This window comes from Muscardinus avellanarius (assembly GCF_963383645.1).
Source record: "Muscardinus avellanarius genome assembly, chromosome: 11".
Taxonomy (NCBI): domain Eukaryota; kingdom Metazoa; phylum Chordata; class Mammalia; order Rodentia; family Gliridae; genus Muscardinus; species Muscardinus avellanarius.
In genome coordinates this window covers 86,621,457-86,642,785 of record NC_137797.1, presented here as the reverse complement: position 1 = coordinate 86,642,785, position 21,329 = coordinate 86,621,457, and the positions used below count along the sequence as shown (strand labels likewise).

The 21,329-nt window shown below is 40.1% G+C and overlaps 1 protein-coding gene across 1 annotated transcript; it reads right to left on the bottom strand.

Moving 5' to 3' along the window:
• Positions 1-1,548: 1,548 nt before the first annotated feature.
• SINHCAF (SIN3-HDAC complex associated factor) lies at positions 1,549-20,645 on the bottom strand (the record flags this gene model as incomplete). The annotated part of the gene is given in 6 exon segments (XM_080704933.1): positions 1,549-1,598; positions 1,601-1,722; positions 7,964-8,114; positions 14,643-14,769; positions 16,607-16,706; positions 20,503-20,645. Coding segments are annotated over 6 exon segments (678 nt in total). The 5' UTR covers positions 20,631-20,645.
• Positions 20,646-21,329: the final 684 nt, after the last annotated feature.

Genomic DNA, 21,329 nt, shown 5'->3' with positions numbered 1-21,329 from the left:
CTGTGACACTATCCAATTTTTAATATCCAGTTTTAAAAATAAGCACTGAGTCATGTTATTATAAGGCGGCAAACACGCCTCTCTCGTTATCTAGTCTGAACTGGTGCTATCATTTCCTGAACTTTTAGAAAAGAGGCAATGAAAGTAACTTTGGTTTGGGTTCAAGTGAGAGGCTTTTTTTTTAAGGTACTGGGGGTTGAACCTGGGGTATTCCACCTCTGAGCTACACCCTCACCTTTCTTGCTTTTTTTTTGAAACAAGGTCTCACTAGGTTGAGAATCTTACTACACTGCTGAGACTGTTCTCGAACCTGCGATCCTCCTGTCTCAGACTCCCAAGTACTGGGATTACAGGCCTGCACCACCACGCCTGAGGCTTTTAACCAGGATTTGAGAATTGAAGAGCTGCACATTCAGCCTATCTCAACATTCAAAAAGCCAAATAAAAGAAGCTGAACCAAAACCAACCCACTTATCATGCACACCTTTTTTCTTAGTAAATTTTACTTTAAATAGCATGAGAAAACCCCAAAACCCTAATAGGTTAAAACAAGTCAAACACCTACTCTATAGATAAAACCTTCACAAAGGTCAACTGAAGTAATCCAGAGCTAAAACTGAATTGTGCAGATTTCAATGAAGTCACCAAGCATCATGTAACACAAAGGCAATTATTTACACGCAGCAAGCCTCTAAGCAATGTGTCCCAAGCTCTTTGCTCTGTGCCATCCTGAGACCTGCGCGTAGCTTAACATTTCTAACAGAGCGTGTTCTCGACCAGGCGATAATGCTTTGGTACTATTCATACAGAATCTCACCTATCCTACAGACTTACCATTTCCTCAGGAGGAGCTGTGACTCTGCTTCAAAAGTATCACACAATTAAAATCTTTATCAAACATCAATATGGAGGGAGGTGACACAGGATGCAACATACAGTCAAGCTACCTCTCTGTATTTTTAGAAATCACTTAATCCTTCAAGGTATTTGCACCCGAAGGCTCAGTCTGTCCTGCTTAATAATCAGTAGTACAGGTTTGAATCATCAGAACCTTGGCAAGACCCTAATATTTCAAAATTACTAGCAACTACCTTTAGGGGCAAGACATGTTACTGAGCCATGACAAATTTACTATTGTGAGGGAAAACAAGTGTAGCCAGCCATCTTAAAAAATGCCCCAACCACTGCTTCTTAATAAAGAAAGACTAAAACTACATACAGCTTTATCATACAACAAATCCCATTGCTGTCCCCTGAAAGTCCCCTAATTTCACTCATTAGAAGGGGATTAAAAAGACTTAAAAGAGCACTTTACAGCAGCATTCACCTTCCTATGAAACTCAGCATCTTAAATATTATGTACATTTTTTTTCTTTTAGTAAGCTAGACACTGGCTTCAGAGTTTGTGGGACTGGGAGGAAATAATCCATTCAAAACTATTCTAAAAAAATGTCTTTTGGCAGAATAGCAGGTATCCAAGTTAAAAAAGGAGGGTCAGTTTGTTGCTTTGTGGTCTTTTTCAAAATTCAAATAGCTTTTGTTCGCCTTCTACAGAAGCCTCAGTCTCCACTCCTGAGTGGGGACGGGCAGAGGCTCCGCGCCTGCTCCTCCGGCTTCTCAGCAGCTGCTTTCTTGTTGCTGCAGCAAGGCTTGAACAGGTGTGTGTCGATGAGGACTTCCCCAAAACGGCCTTTATAGATGATCCCACAACAGATTTTCTGTCTAAACAAACAAATAGAGAAAATACATTAATAAAACAGAAAAGTAGAATACCCAAAAGAAAGCAAAAAAATTACTTATCATTATAACTACTTCAACATGACCAAAGGTTCTACTTCTACGATCTTAAAAACATTCCCACTGAAAGGACTCCTGGAGTGACCCCAATTCAGTAGGAAAAAAGATTAACCAGGTCCCTTTAAGACCACGCTGGAATTTTCTCAAATGTTAGGGAGGAAAAAGGTACTTTGAGAGACAGCAGTCCCTTTTAGAAGCTGCTCTTAAAGGTAACTATTTCCTCCCCCAAATCTACAAATCTACAAAGAAAGAAGAAAATAAAAACCAGCCACCATAAACAAGATCACACAGATGATATATATTATCACATATTATAAAGAGACTAGGTTACGTCCTGTGCCTCCACCTGTATAACCCACTCCGGTCCTACCACTGTATTAATTTTAGGTTTATCACTCTCCTGTTGAGGGCCACCTTAGCCCACACGATAAGGTGACCTTTCGGACTGGCTTAACCATGCACACAGTACATGCTAAGGGGAAATTGTCCATTAGCAGACAAGCTCCCTGGACTAGATGGGACCAGAAGCTGGACTTTGATGACCTTCTATTCTCCCTCAAATGTTCACCTTGCCACTCCTTGGTCTTAACTTGTGATATTTAAAAGACCCTGGCTTACATTTCCATCTATAAATATATTACTTATTCATTATATAAATACACACATATGGCGTCACCTCTATTCTTCAACCTTTTGCTCAACATCGAGTAACTGAGATTCATGGTTGTAGGGCTTTATTTTAATTTACATAACATTCCACTCCATAAATATACCATAGTTCTATTTATTTGATCTCTTCTTTTTTGCACATGATACTGGAAGTTGAACTAGGGTTTTCTACTTCTGAACATCCCTCAGCTCTATTTTTTACTTTGCAACAGTCTAAGGTAGAGACCCTCCCTGAGTTGCTGAGGCTGGCCATGAACCTGTGATCATCCTGTGTCTGCCTTCCAAGTACTAGGATTACAGGTGTGTACCACCATGCCTGGCTTTCATTCTTCTTTTGATGAATGATCCTTGCTATTACAAACACTATTATAAATGCCAGTGCACATATCTTAAAGGTTTATTCTAGGTTACCTTTCCAGGATATAGGAATGGAAACATCTTGAAGTTCAAACAAAAATGCTAATTATTAATCAACATGATTATAACTATTTACACTAATAACCAGCATCACATTGCTCCATAGACTCTCCAACATTTGGCAATAGATTTGATTCTAGTTTTTACCTACCTAGCAGGTAAAAAAAGATTTAATTAACATTGCATGGATTATTAAATTGAACATGTTTCGAGTTAATGAGCTACTTCTTTTGTGCAATATCAAGTGTTTTTGTTTATTTGTTTGTTTTTGGTGGTACTGGGGATGGAACCCTTCTACCTCCGGGCTACACTCCCAGGCCTATTTTATACTTTTTTTTATTTGGAAACAGGGTCTCTTAAGCCAGAGAGGCTGGCTTTGAACCAGTATGATCCTCCTGTCTCTGCCTCCCAAGTGTGGGGATTACAAGCATGTGCCACCATGCCAGGCCGATATCAAGTTTTTTACGCATTTTCCTATCCCCCTCCCCCCAATACTGGGGATGGAACCCAAAGGCATTCTACCTCCAAGCTATACCCCCAGCCCTATTTTTTATTCTTTATTTTGAAACAGGGTCTCACTAAGTTGCAAAGGGTTTCACTAAGTAGCTGAGGTGGTCCACAAATGGCAATCCTCCTTACTTTCAGTATAGAACATGTTTTGTTTTGGCGGAACTCAGGGGCATTTTACCTCTAAGCTACACCCCCAGCTCTATTTTTTTTTTAAATTCTTTATTTTGAAACATGGTCTGAGTTGCAGAAGGGCCTAAGTAGCTGAACCTGTCCGCGAACCGCGATCCTCCTGTCTCAGTCTCCCAAATGCTGAGATTATAGGTGTGCACCACCACGCCGAGCTTTAGAATATGTTTATATATCCCATATATTAATCCTATCAGATAAGTGTTAGATATTTTTTTTTTAAGTGGTACTGGTACTGAGGACTGAACCAGGTAAAGTGCGAGCTACATCCCTTGCCAATGCTATTTTATTATGAGACAAGAACTTGCTAAATTGCCTCAGCTGGACTTGAAGTTGGAATCCTCCTACATCGACCTCTCCAGTAGCTAAAATTAAAAGCTGTATGCCATCATCCCCAGGAAGGGAAGTTTGTGGCTTTTTTTGTTTTTTTGGTACTAGTGATGAATGAAACCCATCCGAGGTACATTTCCAGACCTATTTTATATTCTTTATTTTTAAATGGTTTCAATAAGTTGCGGAGGGCCTAACCTGAGTTTGTCCACGAACCTGTGATCCTCCTGCCTCAGCCTTCCAAGTATTGGGGATTACAAGTGCGTACCACCATGCAAGGCCAAGAATTAATTTATAAGTACTAAGCATAAAAGAAGATACTCAAGTTTGACTACATCTTAATTATGAACTAAAATTCATCAAATTACTCCATAAGAGGGTGAAAAAAGCCAGATGTACTGATGTATGTTTATAATCCCAGCTACTTGGGAGGCTGAGGCAATTTCGGGGGTGGGGTGTGGGGGATGGCAAAATCCTTTCCTACCCAAAAGTTATAATTTTCTACTTAATGCTCTTTGTAACTGATGTGTGTATATGGTGTAAGGTAGGGATTTCAGCACAATTCCTCCACATCAATGTAACCATGTTGCTTATAATATTCTAGCAACATTTATGAACAGTCCATTTTCCCTCATTTTATGTACCACATAACAAGTTTCCATATATACTATAAAGGCTTTTTGTAGAATTTACTATCATTCTAGTCATTTATTTTTTCTATTACTAATCCCAAAACACATATCAATTTCACTATAGCTATGTAATGTCTTGATTTCCCTTAAGCAAATATAACCCCATCTTTCTTATTCTTCTGCTTCTTTTGCTATATAAAATTTAACTTGCCAAATTCCACAAATATGTTGGGGTTTTTACTGTAATTACCCTGATTCTATTATATGATTATCTTAATATTTAATTTTACTATATTCATGAATCTAGTAAAACTGATTACTATATTCTCCCAATTGATTTGTTATTTTAAGATACTATTAATTAGCCAGGCACAGTGTTCACTTCTGTAATCTTAGTTACTCAGGAAGCTTAGGAAGAATATCAGAAGTGCTAAGCTAGCAGGGCGCAGTGGCACACGCTTGTAATCCCAGCATTCAGGAGGCTAAGACCAGAGGATTGCGGTTCGTGGACCGCCTTAGCTATTTAGTGAGGCCCTCTGTAACTCAGTGAGACCTGGTTTTAAAATAAAGAATAAAAAATAGGGTAGGGGGTGTAGCTCGGAGATTGAATGCCCCTGGGTTCCATCCCCAAACCCGAAAAAAAAAAAAAAAAGTGTTAAGCTAGCTGGGGCAACTCAATGGGGCCCTGGTTTTAAAGTAAAAATGTAAAAATCTGCTGCATCTATATCCAAAAATTTTTTTCTTCTTTTCAAAAATTACAGATGTATTGTTTATCTTTTTATTGATCTACTTCTCTCTAGGAATTTTTTTGTGAGATATTTTTATTTATTTATTTATCTATTTTGTGGTACGAGGTGGGGGGGGGGGTTTAAACCCAGGGGAAGTCTACCTCTGAGCTACAGGCCAACCCTATTTCTTTCTTTGCTTCATTCATGCATTCATTTTGTGTGGTACTGGGGATGGAACCCAGGGGCATTATACCTCCAAGCTACACTCAAGCCCTATTTTTTATTCTTTATTTTGAAACAGGGTCTCACTGAATTTGCAGAGGGCCTCACTAACTAGTAGCTGAGGCTGGCTGTGAACCAGGATCCTCCTGTCTCAGCCTCCCAAATGCTAAGGTTACAAGAGTACACCACCACGCCCAGCTTATTTGTTATTTTGAAATGGGGTCTCATTGAGTTGCAAAGGGCCTTGCTAACTAGCTGAGCCTGTCCACAAACTGATCCTCCTGTCTCAGCCTCCCAAATGTTGGGATTACATGCTGGGATTACAAGTGTGTGCCACTACGCCTGGCCCTATTTTCTTTGATTTTAAACAGGGTCTCACTAGGTTGATGACAGTCGCACTACTTGCTGAGAATGTCCTCTGTGATCTCCTGCCTTAAATTCCTGAGTACTAGATTTACAAGCATGTGCCACCACACCCAGCCTGAAATCTCTCATTTATTTATTTATTTATTTTATTTATTTTTTTTTAGTGGTACTGGGGTTCCTGGAAGCCCTTCTACCTCCAGGCTATACTCCCAGACCTATTTTATACTTTTTTTAAATTTGGAAACAGGGTCTCTTAAGCCAGTGTGGCTGGCTTCGAACCTGCGCGATCCTCCTGTCTCTGCCTCCCTAGCACTGGGATTACAAGTGTTCGCCACCACGCCCGGCTCTCTCTCTTTTTTAAAGAACCCTAATCAGCTGGGTGTGGTGGCACACACTTGTAATCCCAGTATTTGGGAGCTGAGACCAAGAGGATTGGTTCACAAACAGTCTCAGCTACTTAGCGAGGCCCTCCGCAACTTAGTGAGACCCTGTTTCAGAATAAAAAATATAAAATAGGACAGGGGTTATAGCTTGGAGGTCAAATGCCCTGGGCTCCATCCCCCAGACCGAAAAAAGAAAAAAGAAAGAAAAAAAAAGAACCCTAATCTATTTCACAGCAAGTGGTGAGACTCTCATTAACCTAGTGAGACCCTGATTCCAATAAAATAGGGCTGGGTGGGGAATATAGCTCAATGGTAGAATGCCCCTGGGTTCCATCCCTAGTACCACCAAAAAATAAAAATAAAATAAAATAAAATATTCTATGCTTCACTGAGTCTCTCTACTGTATACTGGTTTTCTATCACATTGTTTTCGACTCCTATTCCCTCGCCTGACAGGCGTGCACATGCGCACAAGCACACGCACGTACACACCACACACACACACACACACACACACACACACACACACACACACAGTATCAAACTCATCACCTCAAACACACTAGGCAAGGGCTCTACCACTCTAATCTTTTTTGTGTGTGGTACTGGGATTCTTATATTCCCCAGCCTTTTTTATTTTTTTGTTTTGAAACACAATCTAAGTTGCTGAGGCAACTTGGTGAGACCCTGTTTCAAAAATGAAGAATAGCAAGGCGTGGTAGCACATGCTTGTAATCCCAGGATTTGGGAGGCTGAGACCTGAGGGACATCTTGTAGACAGCAGACAGCCTCAGCTGTCTCCGCAACTTAGTTGCAGAATTGCCCTCCAAAACCTAGTGAGACCTTTTTTCCAAAGAATAAAAAATAGGACAGGGGGTGTAACTTGGAGGTCGACTGGGTTCCATCCCCAGACCCGGGAAAAAAAAAAAAAATAGGGCTGGGGGGTGTAGCTCGGAGTCATGCCCTTGGCCACATAAAAAAATAAAAAGCAGCCGGGCATGGTGGCGCACGCTTGTAATCCCCGCGCTTGGGAGTCTGAGAAAGGAGGATCGCACAGGTTCGAAGCCAGCCTCAGCTACTTAGTGAGGCTCTCAGCAACTTAGTGAGACCCTGTTTCAAAATAAAAATATATAAAAATAGGGCTGGGAGTATAGCCCCGAGGTAGAAAGCCTCTGGGTTCCACCCCCAGTACCACAAAAATAAATAAATAAATAAATAAATAAATAAATAAAATGTTTTTTCCCACTGTCTAAAGATCTGTTTTAGCTTTTAATATTTTATAGTTTCACTATTATGTGTCTAATGGGTAAAATTATCATCTTTTCACTTGTTTTCTGTAACCTAGAAAAAATCCTTTACCACTTTCTCTTTAAAATACTTTCCATTTCCTAGACTACTACCTCTTTTTGGACTTTGGGGGCACCCATTCACTTAGCCTTCTGCCTCTGAAAACTCCTTATTAACTTGCCTGCCTATCAATGACATTTTCAAAGCATTTGAAAAAAATGCATGTGTAGCATGTATGCTTTTTTCCAAGTGGTAGAGTTGTTAGAACCTAAGATATAGTTACCTTGTTATATTTTTCACTTTAAATTAGTTCTAAATTTAATAAACATACAAAATCTCAACTTTCTGCCACCAGCTGTTTGTCAAATGCCACTTAATTGCTACAGAGTGAGAAACTGCTGCCTGTAACTGATCAGAGATATTCTGCTGCTTTTACCTTTTCCAGTATGTAAGATCTAAAAAGGAAAAAACTGGTGCTCTGTCTGAGCCAGAAGCCATCTCTGTGTCTGAGCCATCATCTGACTGGTTGCTGTAGCAAGGAGACTGAGCTGGAGAGGCACTTGAGGTGGTGCTGTGAGCATCAGAATCTGCAGTAAAGGTAGAAAAAAGTGTTGGTTATATTTAGTTGCAACTACAGATATTATTCAACTTCTTATAGTATTACATCTTAATAAACCAACTTCAAGTATATACTAAGTAACAAATGCATTCGATACAGCTAATGTACCAAACAATACCGTTTAGCAATAGTACACTGTAGACTACTGCCTGCCTTGGAATCACGTGGCTGACTGAGAGCTGCCCTTGGCTTCGGTTGCCGAGCCTCATGAGAACCAGACCATATATAGCTAGCTTGGGAAAAAATCTAAATTTAAAATCTGAAGTACTATTTCTTCTGAATGAATATTGCTTTTTCATCATCAAAAAAGTAAAAAAAAATTCCAAGTCAGGGGTATATGACATACAGATGAAGACAATGAGAATGGGCTGGTTAAAAGAAAAAAGAACTAGCCGGGCGTGGTGGTGCACGCTTGTAATCCCAGCATTCGGGAGGCTGACACCAGAGGATCACGGTTCACAGACAGCCTCAGCTACTTAGTGAGGCCCTTCACAACTTAGTGAGACCCTGTTTCAAAATAAATAAAAAATAGGGCAGGGGGCATAGCTCGGAGGTCAAGTGCCTATGGGTTCCATCTCCAGACCCACAAAACAAACAAACAAAACTTATTTTCAGCCTGGTATGGTGGCACATACTTGGGAGGCTGAGACAGGAGGATCACAGGTTCAAGGACAGCCTCAGAAAATAATGAGACTCTCATCCACCTAGTGAGACTCTGTTTCAAATTAAAATTAAATAGGGCTGGGAGTATAGCTCAGAGGTAGAATGCCTCTGGGTTCAATCTCAAGTACTACAAAAAAAAGTTTCTGTACTACTGATATTTGAAGATATTTGTACTAAAGTGTTTTATTTTTTTTAAATGAAGATTTGTGCTTCCAACAAGATGGAATGGATATATTTTTACCTATTTGTCTTGCTCACATAACTAAAAACCCTGTGCGTTACATATTAAACAAACCTAAAACTCTGAAAGCTGATGACCATGTAGGGAACTCAGGTACAGGGAAGGCTATGGTGAGTTCCTTAAATTTTCTTTATTTTCTTTTTCTTCTCATCTTGAAGGTGAAGCACCAATAAAGAACCTAGAATGCCAATAGTTTTAGAAGACCAAAAACTAAAGCCCCAGTAAAAATCTACTCTTGTAGCCAAAGGACCATGACAAGGGCAGCCTAGCAAGGCAGTTAACTTATATTAGACAACAGAAATTTGTTTGCCTCAAAACTACAGAAAAACTGTGGTCACTGCCCACCAGGCCAAGTAGGAAGCTTAGAGTTCCACTCATGAAATTGTTTTGAGACATCCAATACTTCTACCAGGATTGTGTCAGAAGTCAGTGAAAAGCCAGGACTTTAGCCATGGCCCAACAAGAACAGCGCCACCCTCCTTATGTAGAAACCTAACTTTACCACACTAGTAATAAGGACCCTTGCCCTCACTTCAGAAGGCAATCAAACTTCTAACACAATGATAGCACCCTTCTCCCTTTCTGAGGGCGGAGGTGTTCAAAAAAGGCCAGTTAAAACAAAGGACTGGCCGGGAATGGTGGTACATACTTGTAATACCAGTACTTGGGAGGCTGAGACAGAAGGACTGCACAGGTTCAAAGCCAGCCCCAGTTACTTAGTGAGGTTCTCAGCAACTTAGTGAGACCCTATTTCAAAATAAAATAGGTCGGGGGTGTCAGGTGTGGTGGTGCACACTTGTAATGCCAGCATTTGGGAGGCTGAGACAGGAGCACGTCGGTTCGTGGACAGCCTCAGCTACTTAGTGAGGTCCTCCACAATTTAGTGGGACCCTGTTTCAAAATAAATAAAAAATAGGAGCTGGGCATGGTGGCACATGTTTCTAATCCCAGCATTTGGAAGGCTGAGACAGGAGGATCATGATTTGAAGACAGCCTCAGCTACTTAGGCCCTTTGCAACTCAGTGAAACTCTGTTTAAAAATAAAGAAGAGCCAGGCGTGGTGGCACACGCTTGTAATGCCAGTACTTGGGGGGCTGAGACAGGAGGATTGCATGTTCAAAACTAGCCTCAGCTACTTAAGTGAGATCATCTGCAATTCAGTGAGACCCTGTTTCAAAATAAAGAATTTAAAAAAAAAAGGGGGTGTGGGCATAGCTTGGAGGTAGAACGCCCCTGGGTTCAATTCCCAGTACCGTGAAAAAAATAAAGAGCCAGGCATGGTGGTGCACACTTGTAATCCTAGTGCTTGGGAGGCTGAGACATGATGACCGCACAGGTTCAAAGCCAGCCTCAGCTACAGAGTGAGGCTCTCAGCAACTTAGTGAGACCCTGTTTCCAAATAAAGGATAAAATAGGTCTGGAAGTATAGCCTGGTGGTAGAAAAGCCCCTGGGTTCCACCCCCAGTGCCAATAAATAAATAAATAAATAAATAAAAAGAAGAAGAAAGAAAAAATTAGGGTTGGGGGTGTTTCTCAGAGGTAGAATGCCCCTGGGTTCAATCTAGTATGGCAATAAATAAATAAATAAATAAATAAATAAATAAATAAATAAATAGTCAATCCTAAAGATCCAGTAGGATTTGGAAAGGTACAGAGAAATGATTGATTGCATGAAGTTAGCTAGGCACAGTGGCATGTGCCTGTGCAGTCCCAGCTGCTTGGGAGTCTGTGGCAGGCTGATTGGCTCTTGAGTTCAAGGCCAACCTGTGCAATATAGTAAAACTCTGTCTGAATAAAAGTAATAAGATGGCTGGGCGTGGTGATGCATGCTTGTAATCCCAGCATTTCGGAGGCGGAAACAGGAGGACTGGTGGATCTCAGTTCATGGACAGCCTCTGCTACTTAGTGAGGCCATTTGCAACTCAGTGAGGCCCTGTTTCAAAAAAGAAAAAGACTAAAAGGACCGAAGTAGAATGCCCCTGGGTTCCATCCCAGTACAGCAAAAAAAAAGTAAGTTAGGTAAAGACAATAAGGCAAGTGATGGATGCACAAACCATCATGTGCTGCGGAACTCTTAAGACTTTCAATACTTTCTAGAGATTTTCAACATTAATTCTATTAACTAAAATCACTATAAATTTTGGCGAGGATGACATAAAAAGAAAAACTAACGTTTTTGTGTTTTACAAAACCCTGTTTTATGTGATTATCTCCATTTCTCCAATTAGGAAATTGTGGTTAAAGGTCAAGTGACACCTGAGTCAAATCTATTTGTGCAGAGAACTGCAATTCAACCCAACCCTCAGGCTCAAGGGCTAATTCCTTTCTAACACACCATAAAACAATGTTTCAACAAGATGATACAGGCCAGGTATGTACAAGATGCACAGAAACAGAAACAACCAGGGGGAGGGAGACTTACTTCCCAGGTAATATACAGAAATGCAAATATTTCAAAACTTATGATGTACACAGGTGCTAGTTAGCAATTCACAATGCACCTGGGGAAACCCTGTTTCAGTCTGAGCTGCCAAAATTCATACACCTTATCAATTACTTATTTTCAGTCTTCAACCACTATAAGCACAACTTTATCATGGAATTCAAAAAGTATACTGGACATATTTCCCTTAGGTAAAGCAAAAGTTACATCTTTTTCTCTATAACTAATGGGAAAAGCTAAGAATACAAATCTGAATAATTAATTCCTACCTTTAAGTGACAGAAGATTGTTACTATTTCCCAAGTGTTTGTTAATGTATCTAGTGAGAAGCCATAAGTGGTGGTGCACATCAGTAATCCCAGTACTTGGGAGGCTGAGTGAGGCAGGAGGATCGCATCAGCAATCTCATGAGGTCCCTACAACTCAGTAAGAGCTCTTATTTCCAAATAAAACATAAAATAGGGCTGGGGGTGTGGCTCCGGGACAAAATGCCTTTGGGTTCAATCTCCAGTAACACACACACACACACACACACACACACACACACAATCTATTAGAATGGAGAAAAGAGTTACTTTGGTGGGGGTATGTGTGCAGGTAAAAATTGTTAGAAAGCATCATGTATAATTGAAATGCATACAAGCCGGACATGGTGGCACATGCTTGTAATCCCAGTACTTGGGAAGCTCTTTCAAAATTAAGAATAAAAATAGGACTCAGGATATAGCCTGGAGGTAGACTGTCCCTGGGTTCAATCCCCAGTAACCCCCCCCACACACACACTTATATTACTAAATACTTTAGTATAAATGTATGAAAATGTTTTCACCATATATTAATATCTCATCAGACTAGCTATGGGTGGTTTCTTTGACACTATTTATCTGAGTGCAAAGTTAATACCAGAGCTGTAAAAAACCAAGTCCTGGAGCATTGGTTATACTAACCAGTAAAGCAGAATGGTATTATAGAAAGAATATACAGCTATGAAGCTAAACAAAGCTACAGTCAATTCATCTCTACCATCTACTAACTGATCTAGGTCAAGGCTAAACAACATCTCTGTGCTTCCTTCCTAAGCTCTAAAGTGGAAATAATTGAGATAATTATGTATGTAAAGTGTATCAAAATGCTCAAAAGATGAGCTCTAGCTTCACTCCCCACTCTGCCCAGCCAGTAAACTTTATTTTTTTTTAAACATTATTCTAAAATAAGCTTAGCTGGGCACCTGAGAGTCGCAGAAGGCTGGGGGGAAAAATAGGGCTGGGAGTGTAGCTCAAGAGGTAGAACATCCACAGTACCCACCACCCACCCACACCAACAGACACACATACATACAAAAAGCATGGTCATTTGTCTTGACTGAACTGATAGCATTTAGTTTTAACAGAGTCCTGTAGATTTTTTTCTTTTTTAAATCCTGAAAGCTCTAAGTCCACAGTCTCTATCCACAAGTCTTAGAAAGCTCTGAAAGCAGAAAATTTACTCCTCATCTATTTGGATCAAAGGTTCATGGCCAGCCTCAGTAACTTGTGAGGTCCTCCATAAAAACATGTGACGCTGTTTCAAAATAAAAAATAAAAAATCAGGCTAGGGGTGTAGCTCAGAGGTAGGATGTCTCTGGGTTCAATCCCAGTACCACTAAATAAATAAATAAGTAAGTAAGTAAGTAAGTAAATAAATAAATCAATAAGTACAGCCAGCCAGGTATGGTGGCATATGCTTTTAATCCTAGTACTAGGGAGGCTAAGACTAGAGGATCACAGGTTCAAGGAGAGCCTCAGCAATCTAGTGAGGTTCTCAGCAACCTATTAAAACCTTGCTTCCAAATAAGAAATAAAATCAATCTGGGGATGTAGTTTGGAGGTAGAATGCCTCTAGGTTCAATTCCCAGTACCACAAACAAAGTATTTTTATGATGACAAAATCAGAGCTCTTAGCAAGGCCGGCACTGAAGTCTGCCGAGGGGTTAGGCCAGTGCCGGGACCAGTGGCTGGCATCAGAGCCTTCCATGAGGCAAGGCCGCTACTGAGGCCTCCGAGGCCGGGATCGGAGCCTGCCGGGGGGTTAGGCTGCTGCCGGGGCCAGCAGCCGGCATCGGAGCTTGCCGTGAGGAAAGCCAGTGTTGGGGCCTCTGAGGCCGGGATCGGAGCCTGCCAAGGGGTTAGGCCGGTGCTGGGGCCAGTGAGGCCGGGATCGGAGCCTGCCACGAGGCAAGGTCGGTGCCGGGGTCTCGGTGAACAGGATCGGAGTCTGCCATGGGGTTAGGCCAGTGCTGGGGCCAGCGGCCGGCATCGGAGCCTTCCATGAAGCAAGGCTGCTACTGAGGCCTCTGAGGCCTGGATCAGAGCCTGCAGAGGGGTTAGGCAGATGCCAGGGCCATCAGCTAGCATTGGAGCTTGCCGTGAGGAAGGCCAGTGTTGGGGCCTCTGAGGCCAGGATCGGAGCCAGCTGAGGGGTTAGGCCAGTGTCGGGGCCAGCGAAACCAGAATCGGGGCCTCCCATGAGGCAAGGCCGCTGCTTGAGCCAGCGAGGTCTGGATCAGTCTACCGGGTAGCCAGGCTACAACTGGGGCTGTCAAGAGTGGGATCGGTATTTTCAACGCGGCATGCACAGAGAAACATCGCAGAAAATTAAAACCAGATGCTTCCCCTAATCAGCAATAACTAGGAGGAAAGGGGCAACAGGAAGTGGTCGAGCTATAGAAAGGGCCCTATAGTGAAGCAATTAGGGTGACCAATCAGAGGGTATGGAAAAGAGGAGGATGAAGCCTCTTTAAAAAGCAGGAGGTACATAAACATATGTATCAAAGTTAATCACCAAACAAGCATGGGATCGAGAGAGGGGGAGGGAATAGGATGGGGACTGGATGAGGGCTAATTGGATGATGTGTGCTTGTATATCCTCTCAAGTCTTGTATTCAAATGTGATGTATGATTACAATGCACCAATAAAAATAAATTTTAAAAAAATCAGAGCTCTAAGATTTAATGAAAATAACATATTTATCATGTCAACACTGTCTTCCAATGCTCTTGTTAAAAAAAAAAAAAAAGCAATGGTGTAGAGGAATGTTTAAGTACCATAGGCCACCCTCAACCAAAAATAAAAACTGAAGAACCACATAGTGAAGTCCCTATCAAACTTACTGTGACGTTTAAATTCCTTCTGCAGTTTACTGATCTGGTTGCTTTTTATCCTGTTTCCAGAGAGAGTTTTCACTTTCTTTGGTTTCAATGTAGTCTTTAGACTAGGTCCTGCCCTTGCATCTACCACCTGGAAGAAAACATTGAATATTTAATGTTATTTAAGAAACGATGCATTTCTTAATGTATTCCTTTGATTCAAACCATTTTTATACTCAAATAGTGAGGGTTCCTGTGTACCTCTTATCATAATATAAAAAATAAATACTACTTTATCTACTGGTTGATTTTTTAAAAATTATTAATAGCAGGAGTCTGTTGAGGAAAATAATAAATAGATTTATATTATGGATAATCATTGTTGGATGGCCCAACTAGGTTAAGACAATCAAGCCTGACAAGTAATAACTCTTCTCCAGGATGATGTGCAGCAATTTACAAACAGCTCTCATATATTTTTGTTGTTTTCCTCTTTTTTGGTACTGAGGATGGAACCCAGGAGCCCCCCACACACACACACACAGCTTTTTTTTTTTAACAGAGCCTCATTAAGTTGCTGAGGCTGGCTATGAAGCTGCCATCCACCTGACTCAGCCTTTCAAGGACTGGGATTATAGGCATGTACCACCACACCTGGCTTTTCACATACACATACATTTGATTTTACCACAAAGCAATAGGAAAGTTAGTTTTCTGTTACTCTAATTTTAGACTGAAGGATATTAGGGCAAAAACAAATTATGCATTCTGCCTTATTTAACTAAGCTAGAAAATAATTGTGGTGGTTAAGGGAAGAGGACAAGACTGAAAACAATGTCTTCAGAACTATTTTTTATACTCTTTTTACTATATCACTTATCCCTTGAGGTCAATTATGCAATTGCAGTAGCATGTTCTCCCACTATTTAGCCTGGCCATTGATCTAGCTCTGTGTGGCCTTATTTCTTATGTTTATTCACATTTACTATTTGTAGTTTTCTATTTGAAGAGGAAGACTGTCATCAAAATCCACAATTTTGATCTCTAGATAAGCTAAAATAAAAGATCTGAAGAAGCCTAAAGTGTAAATGGTAATTTAACACTCCCAACCAGGCCTGGCACAGCGGTGCACGTGTGCACCAAGACAGGAGGGTCATAGGTACAAGCCCAGCATGCAGTAACTTAAGTGACCCGTTTCAAAATAAATATGGGTATGATAGCATATGATAGCATATGCCAGTAATCCCAGTTCTTGGGAGGCTGAAACAGAGGTTTGAGGTCAGCCTCAGCAACTTAGCAACATCATGTTGTAAACTAAAGGGGCTGGGATGTAGCTCAGAGGCAGAATACCACTGGTTTCAATACCTAGTACCAAAATATATTCTATTCTAGTGATATGGGAAGGTTGATCTAGCTGAATTTACATTGCCAGTTTGAACTCAAGTAGATTTAAAAATAGAACAGTTTTTACCTAATTGAGCTTCTACCTAATCGAGTTATTATGTTTTACTTTATATATACCATCCCCTTCAGCTCTGTGGAATAATTATTACGTTTGCTCTTCATAAATAAATGTAACCTGCCCAGAGTCCATAACTACTAAGTGTTTTCCCATATTCAAAGCCAGGTTAGATTCTAAAACCTACACAGTTCATTAGTACCAACCTGAGTTCAAAGAAACATGTTATTCTAAAAGATGAGAAAAAGATCCATGTCTATTAACTCTGGGAATTACCAGGTTAAGCCTATTTTAAAATGTGTGAATCTCCAAAAGTGGGGGGTTTTGGATACAGTCTTCAGAAATGCCATACCAGGCTACTCTATTACAGACATGCCATAAGTTACGTGATTACAGCTGAGCAGCAGAAAGTATTTTTCTTTATTCTTTAGACTTCTCCAACCCTAGTGACGTATTATCTCCTAAATTAGGGAAAAAGTAATGTTACTTAAAATACAAAATTATACTTGAGAATGAACTATGAACTAACATGATTCCAGTTTTTTTTTGATCCTGCTGGCAACTTCTTCCATCTTTTCACAAGCAGAACACAGGCATTGCAGATGTCTCCTGAACGAGTCTCATGCAACCTAATAAGAAAATGATCAAAACTTTATCAGCTTCCTTTACCTTAAACAATTCACACAAGATTTTTCCTGATAAGAAAATATTCATTTATGATTTATCGATGCAATTTCTAATCATAGGAAATGATCTAGCTCCACAGTTTCTATAGTATAATTCAGAAACATAATTAGCTTCTAGAGCCATGAATCAATTCTATATACTGCAATTTGGTAGTTTTAAAAAAATAAAGACAAATAATCAATAAAATAATTTAAATAATTTGTGTGTGGTACTGGGGATTAAAGCCCTGTTTTTTGTTGTTGTTTTGTTTTTGTTTGTTTGTTTTTTTGGTGGTACTGGGGTTCCTGGAAACCCTTCTATCTCCAGGCTACACTCTCAGACCCATTTTTATATTTTTACTAGGAAACAGGGTCTCTTAAGCCAGCGTGGCTGACTTCGAACCTGTACAATCCTCCTGTCTCCACCTCCCAAGCTCAGGGATTATAAGCATGCTCCACCATGCCCGGCAAAGCCCTGGGTTTAAACAACTCCAAGCTACAACTCCAGCTTTACTTTTTATTTTTAAACAGAGTCTCGCTGGGTTACTGAGTCTCACTCTTCAGACTGAGTGCTAAGGCTGTCCTGAAACTTGTGATCCTCCTGACTCAGCCTCACAATACTAGGATCACAGGTGTGCGCCACCTCACCTGCCTAAAATGTTTTTAAATTAAACAACAGTAAACTGGGCATAGTGATACACGCTTGGAATCTCAGTACTTAAGAGGTTGACAGAGGCTGACACAGGTTCAAGGACAGTCTCAGCAAGTAGTGAGACTCTCAACCTAGTGAGATCCTGTTTCTAAATAAAAATAAAGGAGGGCTGAGGGTGTAGCTCAGAGGTAGAATGCCTCCAGGTTCAATCCCCATCGCTACCAAAAAAATTAAGTAACAAACCAAGTACAGTGGTCCATGCTTGCAATCCCACTTGAGAGGCTAAGATAGGAGGCTCTCAGGTTTGAGGACAGTCTCAGGAAATAGTAAAACTCTCATTAACCTAGTGAAACCTTGTTTCCAAAGGGGGGGGGGGTGAAGGAGAGGTAGAATGCCCCTGGATTCAATCCCCAAAACCACACAAACAAACAGACAAAAAAACCCTAAGTAAAACTTAGGACCTAGGCACGATGGTTTTAAATAGTGCTAACTAATCTTTCTTGAAGCCAGGCATGGTGGTGCGTACCTGTATATAATCCCAGTACTTATAAAGCTAAGACAGGAGGAGTGCAGATTTCAAGGGTCAGCCTCAGCAATTTCACAAGACCCCGTTTCAAAACGAAGAATAAAAAGGGCTGGGATATAGCCCCCCTTTCAGTTCAACCCTCCATACAACAACAAAATAAATCATGTTGAAATATGTAGAAATGTCATTATGCAACAAAATACCACCTTGTATTTTTTGTTGTTGTTTGTGGTACTGAGGGTGGAACCCAGGAGTTTTCCTACCTCCAGGATATACTCCCAGACCTAATTTTTTATACTTTATTTGGAAACAGGGTCTCACTAAGCTGCTGAGAGTCTCACTAAGTAGCTCAGGCTGGCTTTGAACCTGTGTGATCCTCCTGTCTCAGCCTCCCAAACACTAGGAGCATGCGCCACCACGCCCGGCACCTTTTAAGTATTTTAATGTGCCATGATATTCCAGTTTTACAACAAACAAGACAACAGAGGTTTTTTTTTTTTTTTTTTGCGATAGTGAGGACTCTACCTCTGAGCTACATTCCCCACCCTATTTTTTATTTGTTTTTATTTTTATTTTTTTGTGGTACTGGGGTTCCTGGAAACCCTTCTACCTCCGGGCTACACTCCCAGACCTATTATATATATATATAATATATTTTTATTTATATTATATTATTATATTATATATATATTATATATTATATATATAATATATATATTAGAAAATATTAAATATTCCTCCCCATTCTATCACAAAGAACCTAGAGTATGGGGTCACACTTTACAGATACAGCTGCATGGGTGAACTCCTGACCTTAAAGTTTGTCTTTTATTCCAGTACCTCTGTTACCTAAACATAATAATATATATAATATATATAATATTATATATATTATATAATATAATATTATATTATATTTATTAAAATATATATTTTAAAATATATATATATATTTTTTAAATTTGGAAACAGGGTCTCTTAAGCCCGCAAGGCTGGCTTTGAACCTTTGTGATCCTCCTGTCTCTGCCTCCCAAACTCGGGGATTACAAGTGTGCGCCACCTCGCCCAGCTATTCTTTATTTTTTAAATGGTCTCACTGAATTACAAAGGGCCTAAGTAGTAGCTGAGGCTGTCTTGTCAACATTATCCTCCTGTCTCAAGAGGGATTACAAACTGGGATTACAAGTGTGCACCACCATGTCCAGATGTTTTAATTTTTAAAGTGATTTTAAATCTGGGTGTGGTGGCACATACGTGTAAAGTACTTGGGAGGTTGAGAGAGGAGGATCACAGGTTTGTGGCCAGCCCCAGCTACTCAGTGAGGCCCTCTGCAACTAAGCGAGACCCTGTTTCAAAATAAAGAATAAAAAATGGGGCTGGGGGTGTAGCTTGCAGGTAGAATGCCTCTGAATTCCATCCCTAGCACCTAAATAAATAAGTAAATAGACAGTAGTTAAGCTGAGCATGGTGATATATACATATAATTGCAGTGCCTGGGGAGTCTAAGGCAAGAAAACTGTTAAACTCAAGGCCAGCCTGAGCAACTTGGAAAGACCATATCTCAGAATAAAATTTAGAGTTGAAGATGCAGCTCACTGGTAGAGCACATGCAGAAGTCCTAAGTAAGATTCCCAGTATCACAAAAACAAAAAGAGCTGTAATATGGGAAATAGTTCAATATTAAAACATTTTATTTTACCTAATATATGTTGGAAATAAATTCTATCTAGCTGGGTGTGGTGACACAAGCCTATAATCTCAGTACTTGGGGTGAAATAAATTCTCATTAACCTACCAAGACCCTGCTTCAAATAAATAAAAATAAGAATGTGATTGTAGCTTAGGAGGGAGGAGTAGGTCACTCTAATTAAAGTTTTATTGCCAAGAGCAAAAAGAGGAACAAAATTAAGAAATAAAAGCCAATACACACTGACAGACTTCAAGTCAGAACAGTTAAGTCTTAGTATCATCTTTCGCAGCAAATTAGGTTAAAATATAATTACTATTGCTTAGAATGTACAGAAAAAATATTACAGAACAACTATTAATAAGAAAGAGTAAGGATTTTTTTTGGGGGGGAGGTAGAACCCAGGGGCTTTCTACCTCCGGACTATACTACCAGACCTATTTTATATTTTATTTGGAAACAGGGTCTCACTAAGTTACTGACAGCCTCACCAAGTAGCTGAGAGCCTAAGTAGCTGAGGCTGGCTTCGAACCTGTGCGATCCTCCTGTCTCAGCCTCCCAAGCACGGGGATTACAAGTGTGCACCACCACACCTGGCTTAAGGATAATCTTTAAAAGTCCCTTTATACATCCTGAAGTTAACAAAAGAGTTCTCCTAATTTGAACCATAAGGGGCTTCACAATTAATTAGGTAAATCCTAATAATCTGGGGGGAAAAAGTATGCTGTCAGCACTGTTTTATTCATTTTAAGAACAAAAGCCTTAAATAGCCTAGATTAGACTATAAATGATTTTGATTACTAGCACAGTGCCCCAATCTCTTTGCTTAAAAATTTTTCCATATGTGATGATTGATTTTCATTCTAAGAATGGTACAAACATCAACTGATCTTACCCAAAACAGCTCTGGAAGTCCTTTTCATAACGTTTACTGTCAGTGAAGCGAGAACTGGAAGACTTAGCTCTGCAAATACAGCAGCCCTCTATACTTCGGTACATCTTTGGCTTGTGAAAACCAAACATCTTTTCTTCTAGGCAATAGTCTGTAAAGTCAAGGGAATTGACAAAGCTTTGTTGAGGGTTAAAACAAAAAAAACCATTAGAAGAGTATTCTGCTCCATCCCACCCCCAAGCAACTTAGTGGTTTATGATCAAACCAAATAGGCAGGCTCTGGGGAAGACCTCCTGGATATATTTATTCTTGGCACTATTATGGCAAGTGCATAAAAAACACAGTATACTTCAGTTATTTAAGGAGGCCTCATCCACCTCCTCCTACTTTCCTAGCAAATACTCATTCTGAAAATGAGAAAGGAGAGCATTTTTTCTAAATCAGGGCTTTAAGCAGACAACACCACACAAACTTTCCCACAATCTGTAAAATGATAGCAACTCATACACATCAAGGGCACATCCTGCAGGCATAGGAGTCTAAGAAAAAAAGCATGGCAAAGTAAATGCTGGACTTGGCAATTTGGTAAGACCCTCTTTCAAAATAAAAAATAAGGGCTAAGGGGTGTAGTTTAGTAGCCGAGTATCCCTGGGTTTAATCCCTAGTATAATAAAATAAAACAAAAAGAATTCTGTAATATAAGGCTCTTCTGTGATAAAAGAGATGGTCTAAGCAGTCAGGGCTGGCCCTAAATTGAAAATGGTGAAAACAGGATGTAAACTTTACCAGAAATACAAATTTCTATTTCAGATTTCTATTAATTGTTAATA